The sequence below is a fragment of the Mytilus edulis genome, chromosome 5 (assembly GCF_963676685.1).
Source record: "Mytilus edulis chromosome 5, xbMytEdul2.2, whole genome shotgun sequence".
Taxonomy (NCBI): domain Eukaryota; kingdom Metazoa; phylum Mollusca; class Bivalvia; order Mytilida; family Mytilidae; genus Mytilus; species Mytilus edulis.
This window is the reverse complement of record NC_092348.1, coordinates 91524189-91551622: the sequence shown is the minus strand read 5'-3', so window position 1 is coordinate 91551622 and position 27434 is coordinate 91524189. Positions and strand designations below refer to the sequence as shown.

The 27434-nt window shown below is 31.1% G+C and overlaps 2 protein-coding genes across 11 annotated transcripts in view; both read left to right on the top strand.

Moving 5' to 3' along the window:
* The window catches only part of LOC139524814 (inositol 1,4,5-trisphosphate-gated calcium channel ITPR2-like), a 95807-nt gene extending 81731 nt beyond the window's left edge, over positions 1-14076 (top strand). For all 9 annotated transcript variants that reach the window (XM_071319917.1, XM_071319916.1, XM_071319915.1 and 6 more), the window contains 14 exons: positions 559-744; positions 1769-1871; positions 2749-2867; positions 4720-4889; positions 5132-5272; positions 6044-6205; positions 6734-6842; positions 7599-7722; positions 7982-8157; positions 9325-9480; positions 10208-10285; positions 10742-10861; positions 11458-11595; positions 12221-14076. In XM_071319917.1, coding sequence (XP_071176018.1) covers positions 559-744; positions 1769-1871; positions 2749-2867; positions 4720-4889; positions 5132-5272; positions 6044-6205; positions 6734-6842; positions 7599-7722; positions 7982-8157; positions 9325-9480; positions 10208-10285; positions 10742-10861; positions 11458-11595; positions 12221-12535 — 2097 coding nt within the window. In that variant the 3' untranslated portion in view covers positions 12536-14076. The remainder of the gene's footprint in view (positions 1-558; positions 745-1768; positions 1872-2748; positions 2868-4719; positions 4890-5131; positions 5273-6043; positions 6206-6733; positions 6843-7598; positions 7723-7981; positions 8158-9324; positions 9481-10207; positions 10286-10741; positions 10862-11457; positions 11596-12220) is intronic.
* Positions 14077-18474: 4398 nt separating this feature from the next.
* LOC139524812 (inositol 1,4,5-trisphosphate-gated calcium channel ITPR2-like) overlaps positions 18475-27434 on the top strand; it is a 122782-nt gene continuing 113822 nt past the window's right edge. The window contains exon 1 of one of the 2 annotated variants that reach the window (XM_071319904.1): positions 18475-18728. The gene's annotated coding sequence lies outside the window, so the exon portion shown is untranslated. The remainder of the gene's footprint in view (positions 18729-27434) is intronic. The other variant, XM_071319901.1, reaches the window with a different exon arrangement.

The window sequence follows — 27434 nt, the reverse complement described above, 5'->3', positions numbered from 1 at the left end:
TCTAATTATGAATTTGACTATCATTTTGGTATCTTCTCTCTGTCTGTCAGTATATAATTTCAAACTGTTTTTTGATAAAAATAAGAATTACAGATAAATTGAACTTGGAAAATTCAAAACGGAAAGTATCGTGTCAAATGACAAAATTAAAAGCTCAAACACATCAAACTAATGATTCAGAATGTAAGATTTTTGATTTTGAATTACTATTTAAAAAAATATCATTGAAAGCCATTGAAATTGACAATACCAAACATTCATAATAATTGCGTGTGCTATTTTAGATTTTAAACATTTTTATTTATTAAGATACGAAAAGGATTGAGCAACAGGCATAGCCTATAAAAACTCTCTCCATATGACATATACAAGGTATAATTCAATTATAACAACTGTATTTAAAATAATGCAATATAGTAGAACATGCATGCTACTTATGAGCACACACGAGCAAAAATATGTTTACAGTGTAACTTGCGTGTGCTATTTAATATGTACTAATATATTGATTGGTCATCAATTTGAAGGCCGATATACACTTAAATGCTGCTATTGTAGGAAGTAAAAGATACCATTGATAAACAAGCGTTACTGCAGTGCATGACAAACTGTTATAAAATGTGTCAGTCAGACCAGATCAATTTAGAAGATATTGTAAAGACAGAAAACGTGGAAGCGGATGGTGTACTTGGTTCAGTGAAAAATCTGGCATCTGTTGGTGGAGGCCTTTTGAGCCGGATAATGGTAAAGAATAAGATGATGTAAAACTGATGTGCATTATTTTTTTAAAAGAGTACACACAAAAACACATTAAATATACCTGAAATTATAATCTTATAATTGAAAACGACAGGCGCGCATTTCGTCTCCATGCAACTTACAACTTATGTTCATTATTTAGAGTACATACAAAAGCTAATTAAATTTACCTGAGATTATAATCTTATAAATTAGAATGTCATGCATGCGTTTCGCCTTCATTAGACTTATAACTGATGTTCAGTATTTAGAGAACATACAAACACTCATTAAATATACCTAGTCTTACAATCTTACAATTTAGTGCGGCAATTGCGTGTTTCGTCTTCAATCGACTTACCTCGAATCCGAACATTTGGCATATTAAATGAAACTACATAATTGTATTTGAAATCATAGCAATGAACATGTACGTTAGCATTTCAAGCAAAAACAAAAAATATTGAAGTCAATGTTATGAAAAAAATGGAAGATTATGTTATAAGTATTCTCAGTTGGAATACATTGCAATAGATATGGTGCAAATGTCAATTGTATAATTATAATGGTCGTGAAAACATTTATATGAACATTATTGCAATGATAAGGGATGTAGCAGTTTGTAAGTGGATGACCAAAATAAGTTATTTCATATAATTCAAATAAAATTGAGAAAGGAAATGGGGAATGTGTCAAAGCGACAACAACCCGACCATAGAGCAGACAACAGCCGAAGGCCACCAATGGGTCTTCAATGTAGCGAGAATTCCCGCAACCGTAGGTGTCCTTCAACTGGCCCCTAAAAATATGTATACTAGTACAGTGATAATGGACGTCATACTAATCTCCGAGTTAAACACAAGAAACTAAAATTAAAAATCATACAAGACTAACAAAGGTCAGAGGCTCCGGACTTGGGACAAGCGCAAAATTGCGGCGGCGTTAAACATGTTTATGCGATCTCAACCCTCCCCTTTACCTCTAGCCAATGTAGAAAAGTAAACGCATAACAATGTATTTTTTGATGTAGGGAAACACAAATGATCAAGAGCGAGAAAGTGTTACAGAAACCGGATATCTGTTTTACCTAATATGGGCAAGAATGTTGGATATAGATCCAAATTTGCACAAAAGTAAGTAGTTTGATTTAAAGAGAGGCGGCAAATTAATAGTACTGCCAAAATACGAACAGCACGTTCGAAATGCAAATTTGTTTTTTGGATGTATTTGAAAAAGTATTTTAGAATTATCACTTATTTCTATCTGCAGTGCAATTAATTGGTGCCGTATTTAATAAAAAATATGATGGAAACTGAAATTAGTTTGCTTAATTATCTTTCATAAATAAATTCAATCTATAAGGGCGTATCATAGGTTGATATGAACAGCTACGAATTGTTTCAGTTCACGATGGATGGTTGATTATGCTTTTAATTCATATTCCAGAATAAATTTTTTTAAATATAACGGATGAAAGTAAGTGGCGATTTTTTATTTTTTTTATCATGACTTTAAAATCCTTAAAATATAGGTTAACTATGAATATGATTCTTAATATCGTCTTTTAATCGCTAAAATATATATTTAATGTAAAACGGTCACCTTTTTTTTTACATAAACAAGGCCGTTAGTTTTCTCGTTTGAATTGTTTTACATAGCTGACTATGCGGTATGGGCTTTGCTCACTGTTGAAAGCTGTAAGGTGACCTATAATTGTTAATTTGTGTGTCAATTTGGTCTCTTGTGGAGAGTTGGCAATCATACCACATCTTCCTTTGTTTTTCGTTAATTTTTTTGTGGATGTCATAAATTAGCAATTAGTATTCTCGTTTGATTTTTTTTACATTGGTCATTTCGTGGCCTTTTACAGCTGACTATGCGCTATGGGTTTTTCTCATTGTTGGTGGCCGAACGGTGACATATAGGTAATAACTTCTGTGTCATTTTATCTCTTGTGGAGAGTTGTTTCAATGACAATCATACCATATATTTTTTATACATATTTTTCAGAAGTAAAAATTAGTCCTACGCACCAGAAAGCAATTGATTTTTATAAGAAAAGCTGTTTCTCCATTGAAATCGTCAAGGAAGATGTTTTACAAAAGGTCAACTTTAGAGTGGAAAACAAAGTAAGTTATCTGGAATATAAAAAGAAATACTGTTCAATTACTTTTATTCCTTAAACTCTATATTTTTTTTATTGTCCATGATTTTGTCTGCTCTTTCCAGACTCAGGAGTTTAGATTTTCTATTACGTATTATCTCATTTTTTTAGCGTATATATGGTTCTTATAAATTGTAGTTGTATATCTTCCTCAAATCGAACACTATTTATTTAGCTGCATCACATTAGACATAAAAAGTAATGATTTACGATTTATATCTGACTGGTGTTTTTTTCGTTTTTTGATGGGATACTTGTTCCTCGGTCTTAAGTCTCGGAACTTTCCTACCTTGGTTGCCATATGATTATTTTTATGCCGCACCTACGGTGGTAGAAGAGCATTATGTTTTTCGATCAGTGAATCCGTTTGTTTGTCCGTCCATCCATTCGTCCCGCTTCATGTTAGAATTTTTGTCAAGGTAGTTTTTGATGAATCGAATTGAAACATAGTGCACATGTTCACATGTTATCTATCTAATTTTAGTGCAAATTTGTTTAACACCAATTTTACGGACCACTGAACATAGAAACCGATAGTGCGAGTGGGCCATACGTGTAATATGGACATTGGACTATGGCTTTCTTTGTTTGTTTTCGAATAATGAGTTTGGATATCTCTTTCGTCTCTTTCTCATCTCTCTTGTCTGCTTATTTAAATTTTGATTTTCCATTTTGTTCTTCCGAGTCAGTTTCAAGTTGTTATTAATTATCAATAATTATTCAATAGTATCGACTTTTGTGCTGTACGAAAATTATATATTAAAGTCCACTGAATGTACGTTTAAACAATCATGTAATAAATCCAAATTTTAATACATAATTTGATTGTGTTGTTTTTAATGTATTTATTTAATAACTTGATACTTAGTTTTATATAAAATTAGATGATATTTGACATTTTTGTTTCGGCGTAAAAATCGTCAATGGTATAAACAGTATCTGTTTGATACAAAAAAACAAAATTTTTTGACTTATTTTATAACTTTATAACTTCTTAATCTATTTAGGAGAATTGAAGTAAACTAAACTAAAGTTGCCTAAAACAACAGATGTTATATACTCAGATATCGGATTTTCTTTCCATTGTCGTGCAGTTATTTATTAAAAAGGACCATCCTTCAGAAAAAAGAATTGACTGATTGATTACCTCTTGAACAATATAAAGCCCCAATATAAGAAGAACCAAACATATTTTATATAACATATGACATACTGCAGGCAATTAAAAAATCATCGGATTGCCATAAGCGAGAAAACGTTTTTTTAAGCGGAATATAAAAAACTCTTCAGAATACCCTACGTTTACATAAACACCATTTTTGTCTTCATTGTTGCGGGAAATATATTATTACTGTTTTGTTCTTCTTATATATATGGTAATAATTACATTAGATGTATGTTTCATTATAATACTTTATTCTGATTGGCTAACTGCACATCACGTGTTCTTCCGTAAGCAATTGCATCACTCAATAAAACTTTTCATTCATGATAACACGTGGTCCCACAATAAAGTGCACAGGTGAATTAAATAAAAACAATATAAAATTCGTGTTTTCTTGATCATAGCTCAAAAATGTAATTATAAGTATTGAATGCTTCTTTTTGTAACTTCATAGGGTTGTAAAAGCGTTGACCGTGCGCACATTTTTAGAATGAAGCGCTTCCGCGCTTCATACAAAATGTACTTCGGTCAACGCTTTTACACCCCAATGAATTTACAAAAAGAAACATTCAATTCTTAAATGATTGATTCTTGTTATTTTCTCTTCTGCATCTATAGTTCTCAAGGTTAATATTTTTATTGTTTTTTTCAGAGTCTTCTGCGAGACGAAGTAAAAGAAAATCTTAAATGGAATATTGACAGAACATCACCTAGTAACAAAATTCGAGGTTTGATGGGATGGACATCTGACATACTAAAAGATATAAGCTATCAACGAAAAATATTACAGAAACCAATATCAAAGATGTTTACAAAATTGTGGTAAGATTTTATATGTGGTACATACATTTATAATGTTTTGTTACAGTAAAATAAAACATACTTTTAGTTATGGGTAAAGTTTGATAATGATTAGTATTCTTTTCTGATTTTCGAAAATGCAGTTCAAATTATCAAGTAGACAAACTTGAATGAACATGTTTTTTTCTTATGTTAAGCTATGATTTAGAAATTTAACGAATTACTTGCTACTAACTATTGGTTTTTTTCTTCAATTCATTTAGGTTAATATGGAACTTTGGTGCCTTTTTCCTGAGTGTTGCAATTAACATGCTTATGCTGTATTCATGGAATGCAAAAGCTTCATTAGAAGATTACCAAAAGATTAATGGCAATCAGACAATAGACTGGGATATAATAGCAGAGTAAGTTTGCCTTTACATATATCTAGGATCATATATGAATTGAAGTTGGAAAAGATAATAAAACCAAAGCAATGTTTGCGACACCTACCACAATGTTTTAAAATTCATTTATCAAGACATGACTATACGTCAGTTGTTTTTTACCTCTTTCATACGAAACAGATAATACAAAATCGGAATAACAGCATGTGAAAAGAGGTTCAGTAAGAACAAAAAAGTCGACAAATTTACAAACCATATAATTTTCGTTTGAACAAAATTCTTCAAATGTAGTCAGCGTTTATGAAGATTTGTTTTGCAGTACTAGTATAACCTCCGTATTTCAAACAATTTGACGAAACATGCGAAACTCTGACAAACAAATATTATCATATATAAAATAATGCAGTTCTCATTTTTAGATATTTATATAATTTATACAACGATGTCATTAAATTATAATTGATATCCTACATCAATTATGCTTTACTGTGACATAACGTTAAATCGACGAACGTACTTTCGCATGAATTGCGAAAAGCTACCATTTTCTGGTAATCATTATTTAACTTAGAAGTACACAATTGAGCTAACGCCGTCATGTTTGTATCTTACTTTAGATGGTTTTGTATTTAAATGAAAACGGAAACCACAAAGATAACACTTAACAATCACTTAAACACATGGAATTAACTGAACGAAAATCCATCGAAACATCACAGGTTTTTTTTAGGAGATGGTCTATAGCTTTGCCTACTATAAACTTAATGTGTTTGTACTTTTTATTTGTAGTCCAGATCCAATAATAAAAGGATTGAATAGGCAGCTGTATGATGTGATAATGTATGCTTTTATGGGAACTCATAATTTCTTTTCTTTGATGGTGCTAATTAGTTATGTGTTGCTCAATCACCCAAGACTTCCTACGCTAGCAGACATCTCAGCGCCATTTAAGTATGTTAATGTAATAACTTCATTTACAACTGTTTTTAGGGCATATCAATCAAATACTACCATATACATATGTATTACCAGTAGGACAACACGACTTATACCTTTTGCTTTAATTCAGCAAATAAAATATGTTTAAATTAAATAAAAAAGATATTAATCGACATGATATGACAATAAGTTGTAAAACACACAGTTAGTATTCTACAACACAAAATTTCACCGATGAACATAGAGTTTTCACAATTTAATTCTATGATCATGTGTGTTAAATTTATTCTGCTGTCATAAACGATCCATCGGGCAAGAAAACCAAGCAAAATGTGATAAATTTACGTGTATGATCTACCAATATATTTGTTTGTATTGTATGATATTAATCCTGCAATTTTTAATGCTACATATTGAATTGTGTTTATATTCTTAAAACGTTACCTTTTATATGTTATATTAATCTATTGATGTTCTAACATATTGTTTAGCAAACTTAGGATAAGAAGTTAATGTTAGTTATCTTTCTCACATATATAGATGCTTTTCTCGCAAAGAGGAGAACACTGAGGAGGGAACACGTGACAAAGATTCAGGTGGATCTCGTTTGGATGCAAAAGTGCTGAGTTTTACAACTTTTTATTTTCTTGTAAGCAATACATTTGTATAATGCAGTTTAATGATTTTATCAATTTTAAGGTTATTTTGTTATCAGTATATAAAATAATAAGTGGCCAAGGCTCTCGAACACACCGGTACCCTGCACAAAACTTGTATAGTGTTAATGTCTAGGTTTACTGATGATTTAAGGCTTACGTTAAGGGCAAATATTCACGAATATCCACGACGACAGAAAACTTCCAATCAAACAAAGTAGATTCTTCGGGGTTTCAGATAAGAGTAGAAAGGAAAATATAAACTGATGCGGAAAAAGGGAACCGTCAGGTGTAGATTGTGTTTTCCGTTTGAGACAGTTATTTACATTTCTGTTAAATGTATAGAATATATTAACATATATACAAACTGTAAACATTTTATTCAGCAAAGATTGAATCGTCTGACTGTGATTTTTTAACAGAACTAACTCACAAATTAGTCTAGCTATATAACATTCAACAGCAGCTCTTAGTTTAAACAATATTTTATTTTTTTCAAAAGTGCACGAAATATAATTATACAATATAAATACTGGGATTCGGAAACAAGAAAAACTTATATAAATCCGTCTCCCTAAACAGCAGCTGTTCATTTCTGTGTTCAATTTTCCTAAACATAAATGCATTTAGATGACTTGGGTTTTTATTCCTTCTTTTTTTTGTAATTATTTCTAAAAGGTATTTTGTCTAATACTCCACGAAGTACTTATGCTAGAAAAATAAGGAAAATGTTATGTGTTGTTTTTCAGTTGTTCCTGACTCTATCAGTATTAGGAACAGTGTATCATGGATATTTTTTCGCATTCCATTTATTGAACATTGTTGTCAACAATCAACTTCTGAGTGGCGTCATCAAATCTGTTACACAAAACGGTATGAGGGTGTTAAGACTGTTTTAAACTGTATCATTTATGCTATTTATATACATGATTTAGAAAATGGAGGCTAACGATATGAAGGGTACCATTTTATTTTGCACCAGATGCGTATTTCAACAAGCAATTTCACTAAGCGATTTTCTGTTTCATTATATCGTTAAAAGTTATAATTCTTGAATTGAAATGACTCTATTAATTTAATGATATTTGAATTAAATTGAGACAAAATACATATAAGATAATATTTTTTATAGGATGGTCCTTGCTGTGGGTAGCTATCCTAGGACTAATTGTGATATACATATATGCACTGGTTGGATTTTCTCTATTGAGGTCTTTTTTTGATCCCACAAATTATTTATATTGTCATACGCTATGGCAATGTACTATAACAGTTGTGAGATATGGCCTCATAGGTGACATGTTTGATGTAAGTATCATAATATGGTGTTCTTCTTCTCAAAACAATTAAAAACAACAATACTTTATTCATGCTCAAATCTTATAAATCCATTAAAGTAAAATTTAATCAAATAAGTGTCAAAACTTAGTAATACTCGTTAACTGCAAGCCAGACCAGTTGCGTTGACCAGGAAATCGTATATCATTGTATAGCTGAAACCAAATTTTCCTCCTTTGACATCATTTTGGGCAAAGGCCTATGCAATAAGTGATTCAAAAACATAACTGGGTGTAGAGAGACAGGCAAAACAACGACTAATAAAAATCAAAGAACATTTTTTTGAAAGTAAAACGGGACAACACGATTGAAAAAAAAACCGGGAGAATAAATAAACGCTCCGGAAGGGTACACAGCAGATGCTTTACTAGACACCGCCGTTACAGTAGTTCTTTAAACGTAAGCCATCACGAGTTAGATGACAGAAATATAATACCAAAACCAAAATCCGTGATCTTTTCATCCGATTTGACCTACCAAATGTGTCCGTATATTATATGTGCAACAAGGCGTCTGGAGCATATGAAATCACCATCGGAATTTGGCGGGGTTCGTATTGCCCAGTCTTACTTTTCAGTAATGTTTTTTTTTAAACTGTTGTTTGTCTCTTTGACGTTTATGTTTTTTTTTAAAACTGTTGTTTGTCTCTTTGACGTTTCTGTTTTTTCTTACTACGGCGTTACCATAGTAACACAGATAAACCAATAAAGACAACAATAGTAAACCGCTTTTCAGAAGTGCAACAAAAACAAACACAGATGCAACATACAGAGAAACAAACTATTCCATAACAACTGCCATATTCCTGCCTTGCTACAGGTCATTTGAAGAAAAATGGTGGATTGAACATTGGTTTTGCGGCTAGCCAAACATCCGCGCTTTATGGCAATGTTAAATTTATCGCTAAAATAACAACATTACATGACGGGAATAAAACGTTTCAACAACTTTCAATTGCCAACTTCAACCATCTGTCCCTTCGTATGTCGTTTCCATATCAATTTAAACGACTTTTACTTAAAATTGTAAGAATTCTCGCATTAGAGTATAAACAATCGATACAATTGTATATCTAGTATGCAAAACATGCTAAAAATGCATACTGTTATGTGAATTTTTTTTTAATTTTTTTTTCAGACTGTGTCACAGTCGGATGATCGTCATGGAGGTTTTTCTCATTTTTGGCCACTCGTTTTGTATCACGTGTCTTTCTTCATATTTATCACGACAATTGGTCTAAATATTATATTTGGTATAATTGTGGATACCTTTTCTGAACTACGGGATTTGAAGGTAATGAATATAAATACGTGTTGGTGTGAAATTTATTAAAAGTAAGGCAAAAACGATTAATTGTTTTACATTTAATTACTCAAACAATAATTCATACACAAACTTTTCCAAATGAAAATTTCAAAAATAGTTGTGTTTAAATAAATTTAACATAAAGCAATACACAGTTAAATATTTCCGATTTTTTCTCCCGATGTTCATCAATTTTAATTAAAGTGAGGCAAATTTTCAAACGTGATATTATGATTGTCTTACTGAGTTTGCAAAAAATATTGTGTCAACTAAGTAATAATTTTTTGAGATGTACAATTGGCTACTTCCCTGAAAAATCGACATACAATAATCATGTTGTGTTTCGAATTAAGTGTTACATTAGAAGCAGTCACTTCACAAATTTATCAAGCACTGCTTATTATAAAGTTATCGTCAGATTTATGAAGAATTATTAGTCGTGGTACTCGGTGTTTTTTTTATTTTTTTTTTTCATCTATAAAAAGTCGAAATTTGAAATATAAATACCACTTTTTTTATAAAATCTAATTTTTAATTAGGATTAACATATAAAATTTACATTAATTACCAAATTTATTTTAAATTGATAATACATTTTGTACAAGTATTATTGTAGAGCAAAACACTTTATTTCAACCTTTTGACCGACTAGTTTCTAATTTTAAGTTGCAGATAAAGACACTTCAAAGTAGATTAATACTTTATTTCTTTTCAGTGGCGTGCTGAGTCTGATATGAGGGAATGTTGTTTCATTTGCAGTAGAAACAGTTATGATTTTGAACATACTGGAAAGGTAAACGCAAACAAAATCATTACAAATGTATAATAGTAGGGAAGGTGTTATTTGAATGTACATGTGTTCAAATTCTTCCTGCATACTAAGAATACGATCTGATTTTTCAAATTGAAATTCCCTTTCTTTCATTTACCTCTGAAGAAAATAATTCTGGTACACTCATGTCATGCATGTGAGAGGTTTGGCTTAGCTATAAGGTCAGGTCTAATTTCCGATTTTCTACATAAGAAAATGACTGTACCAAGAGTCGAACATTACAGTTGTCCATTCATTTGATGTGTTTGAGCTTTTGATTTTGTCATTTGCTTTGGGAACTATCCGTTTGGTGTTTTCCTCGGAATTCGGTATTTTTGTTATTTTACATTTTTCTATAAGATCATCATTTAAAATAGCACATCAGTTCGTGTGAAAATATTATGTTGGTAAATTTAAAAGGTTTATTCTTCATTTTAGGGATTCCAGTACCATGTAGGACACGAACATAGCATGTGGGCATACATTTTGTTCTTTATACATCTAGACAATGTCAAACCATCGGACTATACTGCACTTGAACTTTTTGTGGCCGCATTGGTAATTATATGACAATTTTTAAAACATCATATCAAAACGTTTAATTCATAAACACCTTTAAATATTATAGGTTAACTTGATACACCACCATTGTGTCGAACAATTACAGTTCTACAGTTTAATTAAGCGTGGAAATTAAGCTGTGTTCCAAAATAATTCTCCGTAAATTTCGTCTTTTAGTGATCGACATATGAAACAAATATAGATGAAATATATACGAAAGGAGAAAAAGACTTGATGTTAAGGAAAATAGGTAACAAGTGCAAGTCTCTGTTACAAAACGCATATTTTTTGCATTTAAAACATTGTTTCCGGATGATAATAGTGTTTCTTCTTTTGATTCCTGCTTAGTTGTTGATCTAAAATACGAAGAGTGTTTACCCTTGAAATGATATTGTTTTCTATTCGTGACAGCTCTTTCTCTATGTTCAAATGCAAGATTTGCGTAATACAGGCGTTTAACGTATAACTGTTTATTATAACTGAAACATCACAAGCACATTAAAATAATACTATATTAAGATGTCTCTAAAATGATTCGTGTAAATGGCATAATAATCATTTATAGACCTTGTTTGTATTTATTATTTTTGCAGTGGAAAAAGGAAAATTTCGATTTCTTTCCAATGAACAGAGCTTTGTGCCTAGCAAGCGCTGATGACGATGCCAATGATGCTAAACTTGAAGAAGTGCTATCTAAAGTGGCTATGATTCATAGAAAGCAAATGGAAGAGGTATTATATTAAAAAAAGATGTCCTTTTTGATTTGGAAGCAGTTCTTTTAATTGTTAATAAAAATTTCTTCTTCAAAGTTTCATCAAAGAGAAGTTAAAGACACTAAAGGAACATTCAAAAGCATAAGACGTTTTAAAAAGAGAAACAGCTAAATATCTCGTTATTATTCGACCTGTAATTTACACGAAATTATAATTAAACATTTTGTGAAGTACATAAAACGTCTATTATACTAAAGTCAGTTATAATAATTTCACAGAAAAAAGTTAGAAAATCCGATGGTAGATTACCAAGCCACCATATCATATTCTGAAGGTCGTATAGGTCTTCAAGTTTTTCGGTTCTTATACAGTCTTGGCTTTCAAATATTAGGCTTTGAGCGTTCATGTTGAAGGTGAATACAGAAAGCGCTTTGGGTGTATAAAATTATTAACGTGTTGTGTGCATTTCGTATGCTTGTACTGGTTGTCTGTTTACTGTTTTCCTTGTGTTCTGATTTTATACTAGAGTCTATCATATTACGATAATCTACACCTTCAATCTATGTGTTCAAATACATTCATTGTATTTGATATATTAATATGTATGTATCTTTAAAAAGTTGGTTTTTATTTCATTTATCAGGATATTGAAAAGAAACGTCGTAAAGAAAAGCTCCGACAGAAACGTTGGCATGAGAGACACAGGGCATATGTTTTTGATGCATCACAAACTGAAGGTCAAGGAACTCTTCCTTTGTCGAAACGGAAACCATCAGAAAAGACAGACCGTGAAACATTTACATTAAAATCTGAAGATGAGTCAAGTATCTTGAGAACAGAAGATGACGACAGACATTCGGGTTTTTCGGATGTTGATTCGATAGGAAGTTACGATGAGACACCAAGACGAGCAACGCGGGCAAAGTCAGCGACACCAGACGAATCTACTAAACTTTAACAGCCATATTACACATTTTTTTAAGTCTTCGAATAAGAGAGTTGTGAAGAAAAATATAGAATATTTCTTACAAATTTGAATTTTAAGATCATATTCAAAAGGATATGTTTACTATATTAACATTCTAAAATTTACATGTGAATTTAATAAAATAACATTTGTTTTTCAAGAATTCAAGGCTTGAATAAAGCAAATATTCGCCCTTGAATAATAGAAAGCCTAAATGCTCTAGAGTACTAGTACAACTTACTACCACAAATTGTCAAACATGACACCAACAGCTAAGTACCTTATTCGCGTAATTATATTGTCGCAAAACGGATATTTTTTTATATAAACATTCATTGATGATAGCCGCTGATCTACTTTTAAACAACTTAGATCAAAGAACGATTAGACAAGCACATACTGATGTGTTCAAAATTTTCTTGTGTCGAGAAAACAGCAATGATTTGAATACCTTTGCTACGAAGGTAGCAGTTTAAAAAGTGGCCTTCCAATTGTAACATTATCGATTAAACACTAATAGTGAATTATCGTTTTATGTATGATTGTGCAAAAAATTTGTATTCTGTACAAAACTATTTAACATCACACACACAAAAGAGCACATTTGTAAAAAAGTATTTCAGATATTGGCTTAGTATTATCATCGCACACATTTATATGGGAACTCCGATTTACATGTATAAATAACGATAAAACTGCAAATGTTTTCTTTTTATTCAGTTGTACATGTATAATGCTGGCTCAAAAACATTTATATCTGGTACGATTTGTTGTCCAGTTTTGTTAAATGGAAAAATCCTCTGTTTTTATATGCTTTTACTCTTTAGATATCTTTATCTCAATGTATCTATTGAACTTGTTTTATTCGATAACAATTTGGTTTGTTTTTCATTTGTAGTATATTAGTTTATTATTGTTTAGTATAGTACACCTCCTTGGTTTACTACTTGTGGCTATTCCATTGTCATGTAGTTGATATTTTACAATGAAATATGTTTGAAATAAAGTGAACACATGAACTAAGTTAAGTTTACTGTATGTTGCTGTTTCTATTGGCAACTGCTTACATGTATATGCTTTTTGTTGTTAAAAAAGACAGTTGATATATTTTTAGCAGGATAATTTCGCTGTTCGTTGATGTGCCGTTTCGTCCTGTTTTCTCGTATACTTTTATATCTTATAATGTAAAGACATATTGCATTTAAAACATTTACATTAATACGTGATATAACATAAACGCATGTGTTTTTAAAATAATTGTTATTTGTAATATGTATTAGAATAAACCAATGCATATATACATAGCTGTATATACATGTATCTAACTGTTTAAGAAAATTATTTTACATTACATATATATATATATATATATATATATATATATACATCATTACTATGTATCCAACCTTAACAATGAAATCTTAACAACACCACAAATCATTATATATTACTGAACTTTTATTACTTTGATTAAAATATTCACTTATGATATACGATTGTATAAAACATTTTTTGAATATATAAAACAGCCATTGCATTTTATTTTCTCATGCCATGTTGGTGGCCTTTTGGTACAGTCATGTAAATTTCCTTTCTAGAAAAAGTTTATTAAAAATCATATGTTATTTATTCTCTTCACTGGTACTTGAAATGAATAAATACATTATCAAAATAACTGATTCTTATAACGTTGTCAGGTGAATAGACATGTTAATCCTCCATTACCGTTGTGGCTACTGCATACAGTATTCCCTATATATGTCCGTCCGCCATTACACCCTTTCATTTTTCTGACACAACTTTTTTGGAATTTTGGGTCCTCAATGCTTTTCAACTTTTTACTTGTTTGGCTTTACAACTATTTTGATCTGAGCGTCACTAATGAGTCTTATGTAGACGAAACGCGCGTCTGGCGTATTAAATTATAATCCTGGTACCTTTGATAACTATTCTGAACTGAAACAATTTTCTGGAATTTCTCTTCCTTATGCCTGCAGATTTTTTTTATCTGATTTACTGTACGTATGTATAATGATAAAGGTAGATTTTTAAATATTTCTTTAATTCACGATTTTACATTGTGTCATGTGGGGCCATTACTATCTTTCAAGCCAACTTTACAGTTTGTCTTTTGCTCGTTGTTGAAGGCCGTCTAGAGTTCTTTTAAAGTTTCTCACTTCATTTCTGTTTCTAGTGATATGTGCCCCAATGCGTTATATTGTACATGTAATTAAAGGCTATTACTCCCAGGTTGCTTGATTATGGATATTGTAGTAATATTAGATACTTGATTTGTACAATATTGGAATTGAAATAATGTCGCTAACATAGCATTCATGTATCATTATGTTGTACCCTATAAATCTACAATAGTGCGAAACAGCTGAATAAAAATAAAATGTTTCTATTTCTTTACAGAGCATAACATGTAAACACATCAATATACGGGTGATTTATTTCACCTTTACAATCAATAGTAAAAACAAATCACTCGAGAGATGCTAAATGAAATGATGCATGACTGCATCTTGTAATGCAATTTGTCCCAGTGAAACAATATAAAAACCACCACTTCAAAGAGTTAGATTGTGTATGTTTCAGTGGTGATAGACAATACGTTAACCATCCAAGCAATGTAACAAAACAATATATTGCACAGTAATTGTTGAATTCTTCTACACATTCTTGCATGCATCGTTTGAAAAGGTCAATGATATTCAGAATAAAAATAAAGATTTTCAAAGGGTCAAGTTTAAGTTTAAATTTGTTTCTTGTCGCGCGTGCAATTACAAAACACTTACGAGATAAAAACCTGCTGAGTAGATGATAAAGTTAATGATGCAGAAGAGAAGGTCGTTACAGGTCAACGTTAACATTGTGTTTTGTTGACTTCGAATGCACATTGAGTCCAGGTTATTGATTAAAATTAAAAGATAAATGTTTTCTATCATAACGAAATGTTTCATTTATTGATTCAAAATTCAATCATTGAATCAGAAAGGGGATTTCAGAATGCTGATGCGACGACGCCGTCGTCGGAGATCAAATTATTATCTATTACGAAAGAAACTGGAACTAAAATTTCGGAAGAAAACTTCAACGGCAATGCACGTGAGTACACAATGTTAATAATGTGTCTAAACAAACTAAATACTGCAATTAAAATTGCATGTCTAGCTACTAAATTAATATCAATCCTACTTTTCTATGTTCACCTAGTAACAGAAACATGCATTTCATCATTTTCGAATAGACATTGTTTGTCACAGGTCTATTGCATAAAAGTACAGAATTAACAGTCTAGACACTTTTTAGTAGGTCTTCCTACTTTAAAACTAGTATCAAACTATATTACAGTGTGTTAAGAGATAAATATAGATTCTACCACTATATCGAGTGTGATACGATATTTTATAATTTATTTACTACAGACAGGTAAATTTTCAAATTTAAAACAGAGGGCTCGCCGAAATATTTAAAATTTATCTGTCGAGAGTTGATAAATATCGTATTGCACGAAATATGGTGGTGGAATCAGTTTCTCTAATGATTTTAGACGATATGTAGACAATCAATACTTCATTCTGAAGATCTGCAAAAAGAAGAGTTCTTTCAACGTTACGTCATCAGGCATGGTCGCGTTTTTTTATGACGTCACAATAGAAATGTCAGACAAAAGCAAGAAAATTTGACGTCATAATAGAACATTTACCAGTGAAAAACTGAAACAAACCGAACCACACGTTGAATAAATTAAAATAATCAACAGATCAGGAAAAAGAATAAATCAGGTAAGAATTAGATAAATTGTGTGACATGTGCTGACAAAACGAAGTGGTCTCTTTCACAAAAAAAAATATCAAATGATCCCTATATAATCAAAATGTTCGTTGTTCGTTCTGTTCTGGTGGTATTTTAACTTTTTGTTTTTCAAATCCTTCTATTGTCGAACTGCTCTGTCTTTTAACAGTTTACTAACAATATGAAATGTCTTTTACTTGCAAAATATCAGTATGCATTGATGAAATGCTATAATTCTATATTACTGTTTTTCATTCTCTTTTATACTTTAGTTTGTATGTCTTATTCTTTTCCAATGTTGAAAGCATCGATATAGTAGACGTGTATAGATGATAAACTTCTAATTATTCTGCTGAAAAGGATCAATCTATCTTGTCCATGCACTTTAGTATTAACAAATGGAAATGCTTTACTCGTTCCGCTCACCTGATTACATAAGTCATCTAATCCATACAGCTGGTTATAGCAAGAATAGTTTTGAAATAAATAATCGAAATATATTTACATAGAAGATAAGGCATCGAAGTTCTATAAAATAGCAATAAAACTAATTCCCTAAGCAATAGTAATGCGACAATTATTTAATTACCTTAAGCTCTAATACATAATTAATAAATTTTATTCTGAATAATTATGTTCGACACGAGTGCAGCAGGTTAAAATGTCTTGCAATGGAAAATGTGAACTTTACTATAATTGTTGCTACGTATTGTTATCGGAGAACTTATAAACAAAACACGTTATAATTATGGAAAATATCATTGGAAATGAAAGAAGGATGAACAATCAGGTAAGAACAACTATGTGGTGTTTTACTTATACATCAAGTTTGTACAGGGAGAAAGTTTTCTGCCAATAATATTAGTTACATTGTGTGTTGGTAGCCTAATACAATATATATGGGGATTAGAGCGAAATGCAGTCAGTATATAGGATCATATAGGCAATGTTATCTAGCAATAAGCTTCTGTTACAATATATATATATGGATCAGTTCTAAGCTGATAAAGAACTGTAAACAGATCTTCCCTAGAACTGTTCTAGCTAAAGTAGATCCGTCAGATACAGAATATCGATAGAACTATCTAAGTTGTTCTAATAGTATGGTACAATTGTCAGAATCAGTAAAAGTTAGAACTGCTCAAAATTGTTCTTATGCAGATCTGTCATGATCTGTTTCAGGTAAAAAAAAATCCTGTTCTAATGAAGAACTTTCAGGATCAGTTGAATGGAAGAAATGTTCAAAACTGTTCTTCTGTAGAACTGTCTTTACCAGTTCTGTGTTACAACTGATCAAAAATAAAGTAGAACTGCCAAAAAAAGTCAAATGGTTGAAATATGTCTGCGGATATTAGGCCTGTCATAATTGGTATCATGTATATGGGAAAAACTGTCCAAGACTGTCTATAGTACCTGTCAGTAACAAGGCAAGATAGAACATTTCTATTTTAAACATTATGCAGTATGAAAATAGTAAAGTTTTAAAAGAAACCAATTGCGATACAAAGTAAACACCACATTTCGCTAGAAAAGCTAGCCTTATCGGACTTCCGGGTAAAATCGAATGCTGATAAGAAACTTTTGCAGCTAGTTGTATATTAATTTGTGCTGCTTAATAAATACATTGGATGAAGTTCGAGACTAAAACAAGGATAAAATTAATGATAAAAAAAAATAATAAGAAAAATGTATAAATAATTATTATTAAAATAACTTTATAAATAGATATCAGGATTTGTTCTTGGGAAAACAGTGAAACTCAGTGATAGGATAGAACTGTTCTATCGAGACAAGTTTCTGTCAGAAGCTTTTATCAGCAAAAATAACGTTCAGTCCGTCTAGAAGATCTCATTAGCAAACAATAAGCATGATGTTTTACGCAGAAAATTGTGTTCCCCATTAAATATCATAGCACAACCCTGCTTGAAAAATCGTACAGAAGGGTACTCAAAAGTCGTCTCAAGCAGTGTTGGTAAATCAATTTTTTTTCGATTAGAACTGACATGGATAATATATCGCCAATAATGATTTTAACATCTGTATTGAGCAATTAAAGTACAATACATCTTACTATTACATAAGTTGTCCCACGTGACTTTTGTTGTATGCCAAAAAAATCAAATTATATCAGAAATAAACTTTGATTAGAAGTACAGTAGCGAAATTCTATAAAATGTCAATACCTGGAATTATCAAGCAGATTTTCATTACATGATAACATTGCGGACGTTTAAATTGCAAAATGTTATATAATATAAGTTGATTTGGTGTAGCATTTCTAGCTAAGCCGTTTATAATGCATTATTATTAACGATTTCATTATAAGATCTACAGGATAAATATCTTATTATAGAACTGACTGATAGGATGGAGGAAAACTCAGGTACTAGTATGCATTATCTTCTTCAAACTTAATTTATAACAGTTATACGTCCAGTGGATCGATTTCTGAAATCTTGAAGCTAATATATTCGTTAAAAGTATATTTATATATATATATATTATGTATCATTTTGTTCTTGCAAAATCCAACCGTGTCTGATTTTAGCCAGGAATCAGAGCTAAACACTAAGATGTCCTATCTGTTTGAGTTTTTTGTCATATTGGTGGACGTATTTTTATATTTCATGTTTCAAATATTTCATATTGCATACATGTTTATTTCCATAAGGTTAAAACAGCTATACTAAGTTAAGTATGTAAACTAGTTCGTTTAAATTTAATGGAAATATAATGCACATGCAAGAAGGAGATACTAGTAAGCCTTATTCTTAACTGCGTTAAATAATTGAAAGACAATGCTGTGATGATATCAAACAGACAGCTATTAAACAGATTTTTGCATAAGACATTGAGAAAAATAAATCAAATTAATGGGGTCCTTACCAAGAACTAGTGTTCACTTCAGATGCTCATAATCTTTGCAACTCTAGACACGTTGTAAATGAATTAAGCCGAGACCACCCTATGCCTGACCGTACACAAAGTAGATCTATAGCACATAGTTGTAATTACTTAGTACACAGAAAATAAATAGTTGTCTAATTGGCAGTCATACATTTGTATCAATATCCCTGTTTGCCATGACCTGGGACAAACGAGAAGTTCAGTTTTAGCAATTTAATCACTTTCTATCAGTGGAAAAACGATCAATGCTCATTTAATAAAATTGGGATTAATGACACAAAATGGCAATGGCTTTATTAAATATATATTTATTTTTTTCCGATTTTTCGACATTGTATATCAAAAGAGGCTAACATTAACGGAAAGGACTTGATTTATATGTCATAAACAGTGTGTATTCTTTATTTGTTACTTTAAAAACAATATTTCATTTAGCAAAAAGTAAAATCACAAAAATATTGGAAAATTTAAAAAGGAAATTCCCTTATCAAATGGCAAAAACAAAAGCTCAAACACATCAAACGAATGGATAACAACTATCATATTCCTGACTTTAGCAATACATTTTTTATCGTCGTATTTTCGTCTATAATTGTTACTTTGTCACATTAAGTTATTCCTAATGTTTTATTCTATGTCTCTTAATATGTCATATTGGAATTGTTTTCTGTTATTGTTATCATGGTTATACAAGTGGTGGGTTGAGCTAGCTATAAAACCAGGTTTATGCCACTATTTTCTGCACACAGAAATGCCTATTTTAAGTCAGAAATATGACAGTTGTTTTCTATTCGTTTGATGTGTTTGAGATTTGGAATTTGTCATTCGATGAGGGACTTTCCTGAATTTATTTTGGAGTTTGCCAATTTTGTCATTCTACTTTAAATAAAATTATAACATTAATACATACATATAATGCTGAGACTGATTTTAGGAGGAGAACAGTCAGTTTGCCTATATGCCCTCTGGATATTAAATATGTACAGACTTTTTGTCAGACGATTTTTGACAAAGTAACAGACATTAGACCGTTGGTTTTCCCGTTTGAATGGTTTTATACTAGTAATTTTGGGGCCCTTTATAGCTTGTTGTTCGGTGTGAGCCAAGGCTCCGTGTTGAAGGCCGTACTTTAACTGGATGGAGAGTTGTCTCATTGGCACTCACACCACATCTGCCTTTATCTATAAATAAGATGTTTTGAAATAATGATTTTATGAATGAATTATTTTATCTCCATGTAGGGTGCGGGTCCCTTCAACATTACTGCATTTCAATAAACTCTTAATTCGATGTCTATAACATTTTGTCATGCTTCCTATTGTTAATAAAACAATTTCAACGTATTGTGATTGTCAATCTGTTAAAAATTAACCCAATGAATTACGGGCACAACAATTGTTTGTTATTTTTCGTTTGAACTGCTTACCGTGCCAGAGCACATCTGGTTTTAGTTGGGTTAGTGTAGCCCAGTATTTATAATTAGTTTCCAATATAGTGTTTTGTGGACTTATTTGTCTGTTAGCCATTTTTAGTTTTCTTCGACTCATGAGTTTTGAATTTCCTCTTGGTAAGCCACATAATTTGAGACATCGGGGAAGCTTATAAACTAACTTATAGTCCGACAACAGTGGTACAACAATCTATCAGGCATTTGGTAGACTCCTACCAGGTTTTATTATATTACTTCAATCATATGATTACTTACAACGACCAGTAGATGATATACATGTTATGATGATTGATTGGACAGACTTTCAGGCATCAAATTGTTGTGTTGCTTCCCTAACGATATTGGCGGTTTCAAAATGCAATTAAAACTAAAATAATTCGGTTTAGTAACAGTAAACGACACCTTTAAACATTAAGTTTATTAATTATCAATTACATAAGCTGTCGTTTTAATCATTATGTACTGGATGTCATCAAGCTGCAGTACATGCCTTTGATGATGGTTGGTATCATGTGATGCTTTTAATGATGTTTTAAACACGTGATGTCAAAACAGGGAGTTAAATTAATACCGCGGGAGATTATTTACTTGCCTAGTTTGATTCTATCAAATCTAAATGCACGTAATTTAAAAGAAAACGTTTAAAAGGCGATAAATATGCACTGTACAGTATATGATTTCAAAGTCTTCGCACTTTGTACTCATGTAAAGTTACCGGAAGTTTTTGATCATTGATGTTCTACGCGTAATGGCGTATCACCGGTGTACTACGCGTATATGGTGTTTAAAATTTAATACATCAAATTTACACTGGCAAGAGCAAAATATTTTAGTTATTTAGTATTCTTTTATTTTCATTTGTGGAGAAAAAAAACCTACAAATAATTTTGTATAACACGAAACGAAACGAAATAAATCTGAGTTTTCTATTGTTTACATAATTATTCAATTGATATTTTATTTGTTTCTGAGAGACATTTGAGACCACCCTAGGTTTGTCCGTACAAAATGTAGATCTATAGCACATAGTTGTAATTACTTAGTACACAAAAAATAAATATTTGTCTAATTGGCAGTCATACCTATATCACTGTTTGACCTGATTTAGGACAGAAGAGTTTTTGCAATATAAGCCAATGATATCAGTGGAAGAAAGATCAATGCACGTTGTATATTTATTTAATAAAATTGGAATTATGGCAAACAAGGAAATGGCTTTATAATTATTTATTTTTTTATTTTACTGATTCAAAAGATGCTCTCATTTACAGAAATGATTTGATCTATTGTGTCGTGAACAGTATGTATTCTTTTATTTGTCATTTAATTTTTTTTAAAACATTTAGCAAAGTCATTGAATGTATTTAGGTTATTTTAAACTTTTTATCATCGTATTTTCGTCTATAACTTTTACTTTGTCACATTAAGTTGTTCTTAACGATTTGTTCTAAGTATTTAAATATGTCATATCGGAATTGTTTTCTGCAACTTTTATCATGGTTATACAAGTGGAAGGTTTTGCTAGCTATAAAACCAGGTTTATTCTACAATTTTCTGCACAAAGAAATACATATTTTATGTCAGATGTATGACAGTTGTTTTCTATTCGTTTGATATGTTTTAGATTTGGAATAATTTGTCGGTATTTTTGTCCTATGATTCTACTTTATAATACTTTAGCCATGAATACGATGGCGAGACTGATTTTAGGAGGAGAAAGGTTTTGCCAATATGCCCTCTGAATATTAAATATGTACAGATAGTTTGACAGAAATTTTTGGCAAGATAAAGGACGGAAATGAGATATTTGAAATATTAATGTGTAAATGAAAATCTCCATGAAGAGTGTAGGTCCCTTAAACACTATTTTCCTTTAAATCTGCATTTCAATAAGCTGTTAATTCGATATCTATAACATTTTGTCATGCTTCCTATTCTTTATAAAACAGTTTCAAACGTATAGTGATAGTCAATCTCTTAAAAATTAACCAATGATTTACAGAGACAGCGATTGCTTGTAATTTGTCATTTGAACTGCTTACCATGCCAGATCATCACTGGTTTTGTTGGGTAGTGTTGCCTAGTATTTGTAATTAGTTTCCAATATAATGTTTTGTGGACTTATTCGTCTGTTCGTCGTTTTCAGTTATTCTTCTACTCCTGAGTTTTGAATTTCCTCTTGATAAGCCACATAATTAGAGATATCCGGGAGTTTTATTAACTAATTTATAGTCCCACAACGGTGGTACAGCAATCTATCAGGCATTAGGTAGACTCCTATCATGTAATATTGTATTACTTCAATTATACAATTACTTTCAACGACCAGTGGCTGATATATATATACATATTGAGATGACTGATTGCACAGACTTTTAGTCATCAAATCGTTGTGTTTTTTCACTAAAGATGTTGGTGGTTTGAAAATGCAATTAAAATTAAAATAATTCGGTTAAGTAACAGTAAACGACACCTTTAAACATTAAGTTTATTAATTATCAATTACATAAGTGGTCGTTTTAATCATTATTTACTGGATGTCATCAAGCTGCATTACATGCCTTTGATGATGGTTGGTATCATGTGATGCTTTTAATGATGTTTTAAACACGTGATATCAAAACAGGGAGTTAATACCGCGGGAGATTATTTACTTGCCTAGTTTGATTCTATCAAATCCATATGCACGTAAAGAGAAACGTTGGAAGAGGCGATAAATATGCACTGAACAGTAAATGATTTCAAAGTTTTGTACTTGTACTCATTCATATATATTTACCGGAACGGCGATACAAGTTTCTGATCATTAATAATAACTACTATGCGTATATGGAGTTTAATACATTAATTATGTAATGATCTTTTATTTTGATTAATGAAAAACAAAACCTATACTAGTATTTGTAAGCACGAAACAATGCTGAGCCGAATGATTAATAAATCTGAGTTTTCGAATATTTTTTTTAATTTATTCAACAAATTGGTTATTCCTTTTTTTTTGGGGGGAGATTTTTGCCACAGTGCTTCATTTGTGAAAACTTCTATATCAAATGGCAAAATAAAAAACTCAAACATATCAAACGAGTAAACGTGTCAAAGCCCTGACTTCGTTGAACCACGACCAGACAATTAATTTCTGGACAGCAATGTAATTAGTTTTCCTACCGAATTTCGGTGGTTCTTTTCAAGCACCTCAAACTGAAGCGTCGTTAAACACCAATCAATCAACGTATTTTTCTATAAAGGGGTCTGTTATAACTTTTTATTCAGAATAAGTGTTTGCCATTGTTTAGACCTGTCTAGACCTGTCTAGTTATTCACATTCCTATTCATTTCTCTTTGATGGAGATTTGTCTCAATGAAAATAATGCCATGACCCTTTTTTGTCACGAGAAAAGTACATGTATAGTTTTGAAAAACGATTGACAATTAACTGTACCCAGTATTTATGAATATCCTATCATGACTCAAGTCTTTAATACAGTTTGTGCTGAATAACACCATTCATGTTTTCAGCCAGATCAATTTACGTTTATTAAATATCATATTCTGTTCATACTCATTCATTCTCTTTATTAAAAGTAAACAAATCATTGAAACTATCTTTTTATCTGACGGATTAGTCGTCCGTAGTTATTGCATTCGTAGATAATCAGTGTGTGGTAAAACAAACCTTTAAACATGACAACGGTATTGCGAAGATTGCACAGTCTATAAAATAAAACTACAAATTAACCAGTGTAACATTAATGAAGTTTGGTCCGGAATATGCATGGAATATTTGCCACTGGACGTTAATCAAACACCAACTGTTTCATGAAATTAATTGAACAATAGTTAAATGAATATTTGCATTTAATTTAGAAAACCAATAATTTAGCTGCACAACACACTGAACTAATGAACAAATAAATGTCACTGTCCTATAAATGATAGTAAACCGACAAAGTAAATAGTTTTGTATTTAACCAATTGTACCCGCGAGAAATACCAAAATTCAGTTAATTTATTCCTCACGAGAGAAGTACACTTGTCCTCTCAAATCATAATTGTAGAAACATTTTATCCTACATCATGGAACGATTAAAACAAAAACACTACAATTTTCAACTTCATTCTAGAAAAATTACCCCTTGCCATGGTCATGTAACTTGTTTTGATCATCATGCATGCTATATTTACAAATTTTGGAAAACGAATAAAAGCAAGTAATAACTGAGTTACGACTATGATTAGATCTACCTTCCTCATTCGTCTCAACTCGGCCGATTCCGTACCCTCATGAAGAGAGTAGCGGATTCTACCGAGGATTGCCGAATGCTACCTTCCTTTTATATGTATTTTAATAGACTGATATTGAAGAGGAGCAAAGCAGCAATCAGATAAATTAGGTGTAGGTGTTTGCTGTCTTGTTTTTATATTTCAACAAGTACTTTTCCATGATAAACAAGTAGGTGTAGTTTGAAAAACACGTCTTGTTGGAAATTAATTATATGCGATAGTAAATTTGTTAGGGAGGGAATATATGTAGGCATTACATGTTTTAAGTGCACTTTTGATTAAGTCATTCGAGTGCACACAGCATCCCTTTGGGGAAAATATTAATTACGAGACAAAAGTCTGACGTTCATCTTTTTCATTGAAACCGCATAAAAAATGTTGACAGAACATGGTTATTTTGTTTATTATTTTGAACAGCCAGTGTTGTTAAGAAATAATTTAATCGAAAGCAGAAGTGTACATCCTTCTCTACTATATTTACTATCTTTATGATCTTAATGATTTCTATATCACATTAAATAGATTCCAAGCAGGAAGTATATTAGGTCGTTAAGATTTTTGTTTGATTGGTTCTATAATACCTAGTGGAAATATTCAGTTAAGTAAACGCATTTCTTTTAAGAACTAGTATTCAAACTATTTTTGGACATCGGTGGACGAGTGGTCTTAGTAGTTCAACTAGACTGTATCACTAGACTGTATCACTGTCAACCCAGTGATTGTGATTTGAACCCCTATGATTACAGGTGCGTTGAGTCGTGAGTGACTCTAATCATAAGTGAATAGGACTGTAAGTTTTCCTGTTGAAGGTCTGATGTTTTCAACCAATTAAAAACTGACCACTGCGAAAAAGTCAAAAGTGCTAAAATTTACGTTGAACTTCAATCAATCAAACTACATTTAATTATCTTTACTCGCAAAAATCGCATGCGCCATTTGCCATGAGAACGGTTGTCTTGTGTCGAATTATCTTTTCGTGTTCAATTTTTTTTTTTAAAAGCAAATCTTTGGAAGTGTTAGTATAATTTATTCACATCTGTAATATACTATAGCAGCTCTTCATGTAGATGTCTTTTGACTTTCTGTATGTTATAGTTATGTGTCTCTCAGAATTATATGTAGAACGAACACCTTCTATTATTCTTTTTTTCTCATGTAAGATTAAACATTTTGCTGTTGTCCTAATAAGTTGAAAGAAATAAAAACTTACTTATTCAGAACGTAAAACAGTTAAGAGAATGCATGCTTCTTTGCAATTGGATAACGTACTTTTTAAGATATTTTAGAGAAATGAGTGATTTTGTTTAGACTCTGTAAGATTTTTCCATTGACATATTAGGTTGAGATTTGTCTATAAAAATGTTGAAGCCTATATTGTACTCTATGTAAGTGGGTTGTTGTCATTATCTTTTTGTTTTATTTGTCTAAATTTAAGTTCAATCAAACTTTTGAATATGATGTATTGCTATGCCCTTTATCATACCTGAAAGCGTTGGAAGGAAATAACTGTTCATCTTACAAGTGTTACATATTCTGCAATCATATACCTATTGAAATACTAGTAAATGAATTTGTTCCCCATTCTTACACAATGAAAACAAGACAATGGTGTTATTTCAGTGAGATTTTCCATAGACGCTTATCTTTCACTTAATATTTTTTTTCTCTTCAAATGTTCAATAATTTGGTAATTGACGTTTTTCTTTTCTTTTTTCTTGTGAGTATGTTTTTTGTGCGTTTTTGCGAGGGAATTTAGTGTTTAGCAGGGCAATGGATAGCTAGATAGATAAGTTTTTACATGTACAGAGTTCTAAGAACAATGAAGCTATCTTTACGAATGTGCATGCACCCGTACTTTTAAAATTCGTTGTATAAGAGAGAAATTTTTGAAAAAGACAACAACACGATCAAAGAGCAGAAAACAGACCAAAGCCATATATGGGTCTTAAACGAAGCGACAAATTGCCGTACGCGGAGGCCAGATTTAGCTTTTCCAAAAAAATACTTAGTAGTTCAGCGACACGAAAACCCAACTAAACCCCAAAAGATACAAATGAACCAAAATTTAAAAATAAATAACACAAGACAATCAAAGACTAGATAATCCAGACTTGGGACAGGCGCAAAAATGCGGTAATATAAAACAGATCTATATCTCAACCTTCCCACTAAATGCTAAATGTTCCTGTCGTTTGATCTAAATTCCACAGATCCTTTCATAAAAATTTCTTTTAAGTACAATGGTACCAAAAATTGGCAACAATATTGTATACAGTTTTACAGTCCGACCCGATTGTCATTATAAACCGACTTTATTGCAATGTTTGACACAAATACTGCAACAAATAATACCAATGAAAGACAGAAACAATAACTAAATTAAAAGTTTGACAAATATGCAGGCAATAGACTGTTCAATCACTTGTTTCAACAATAAATTTGCTACTTTGT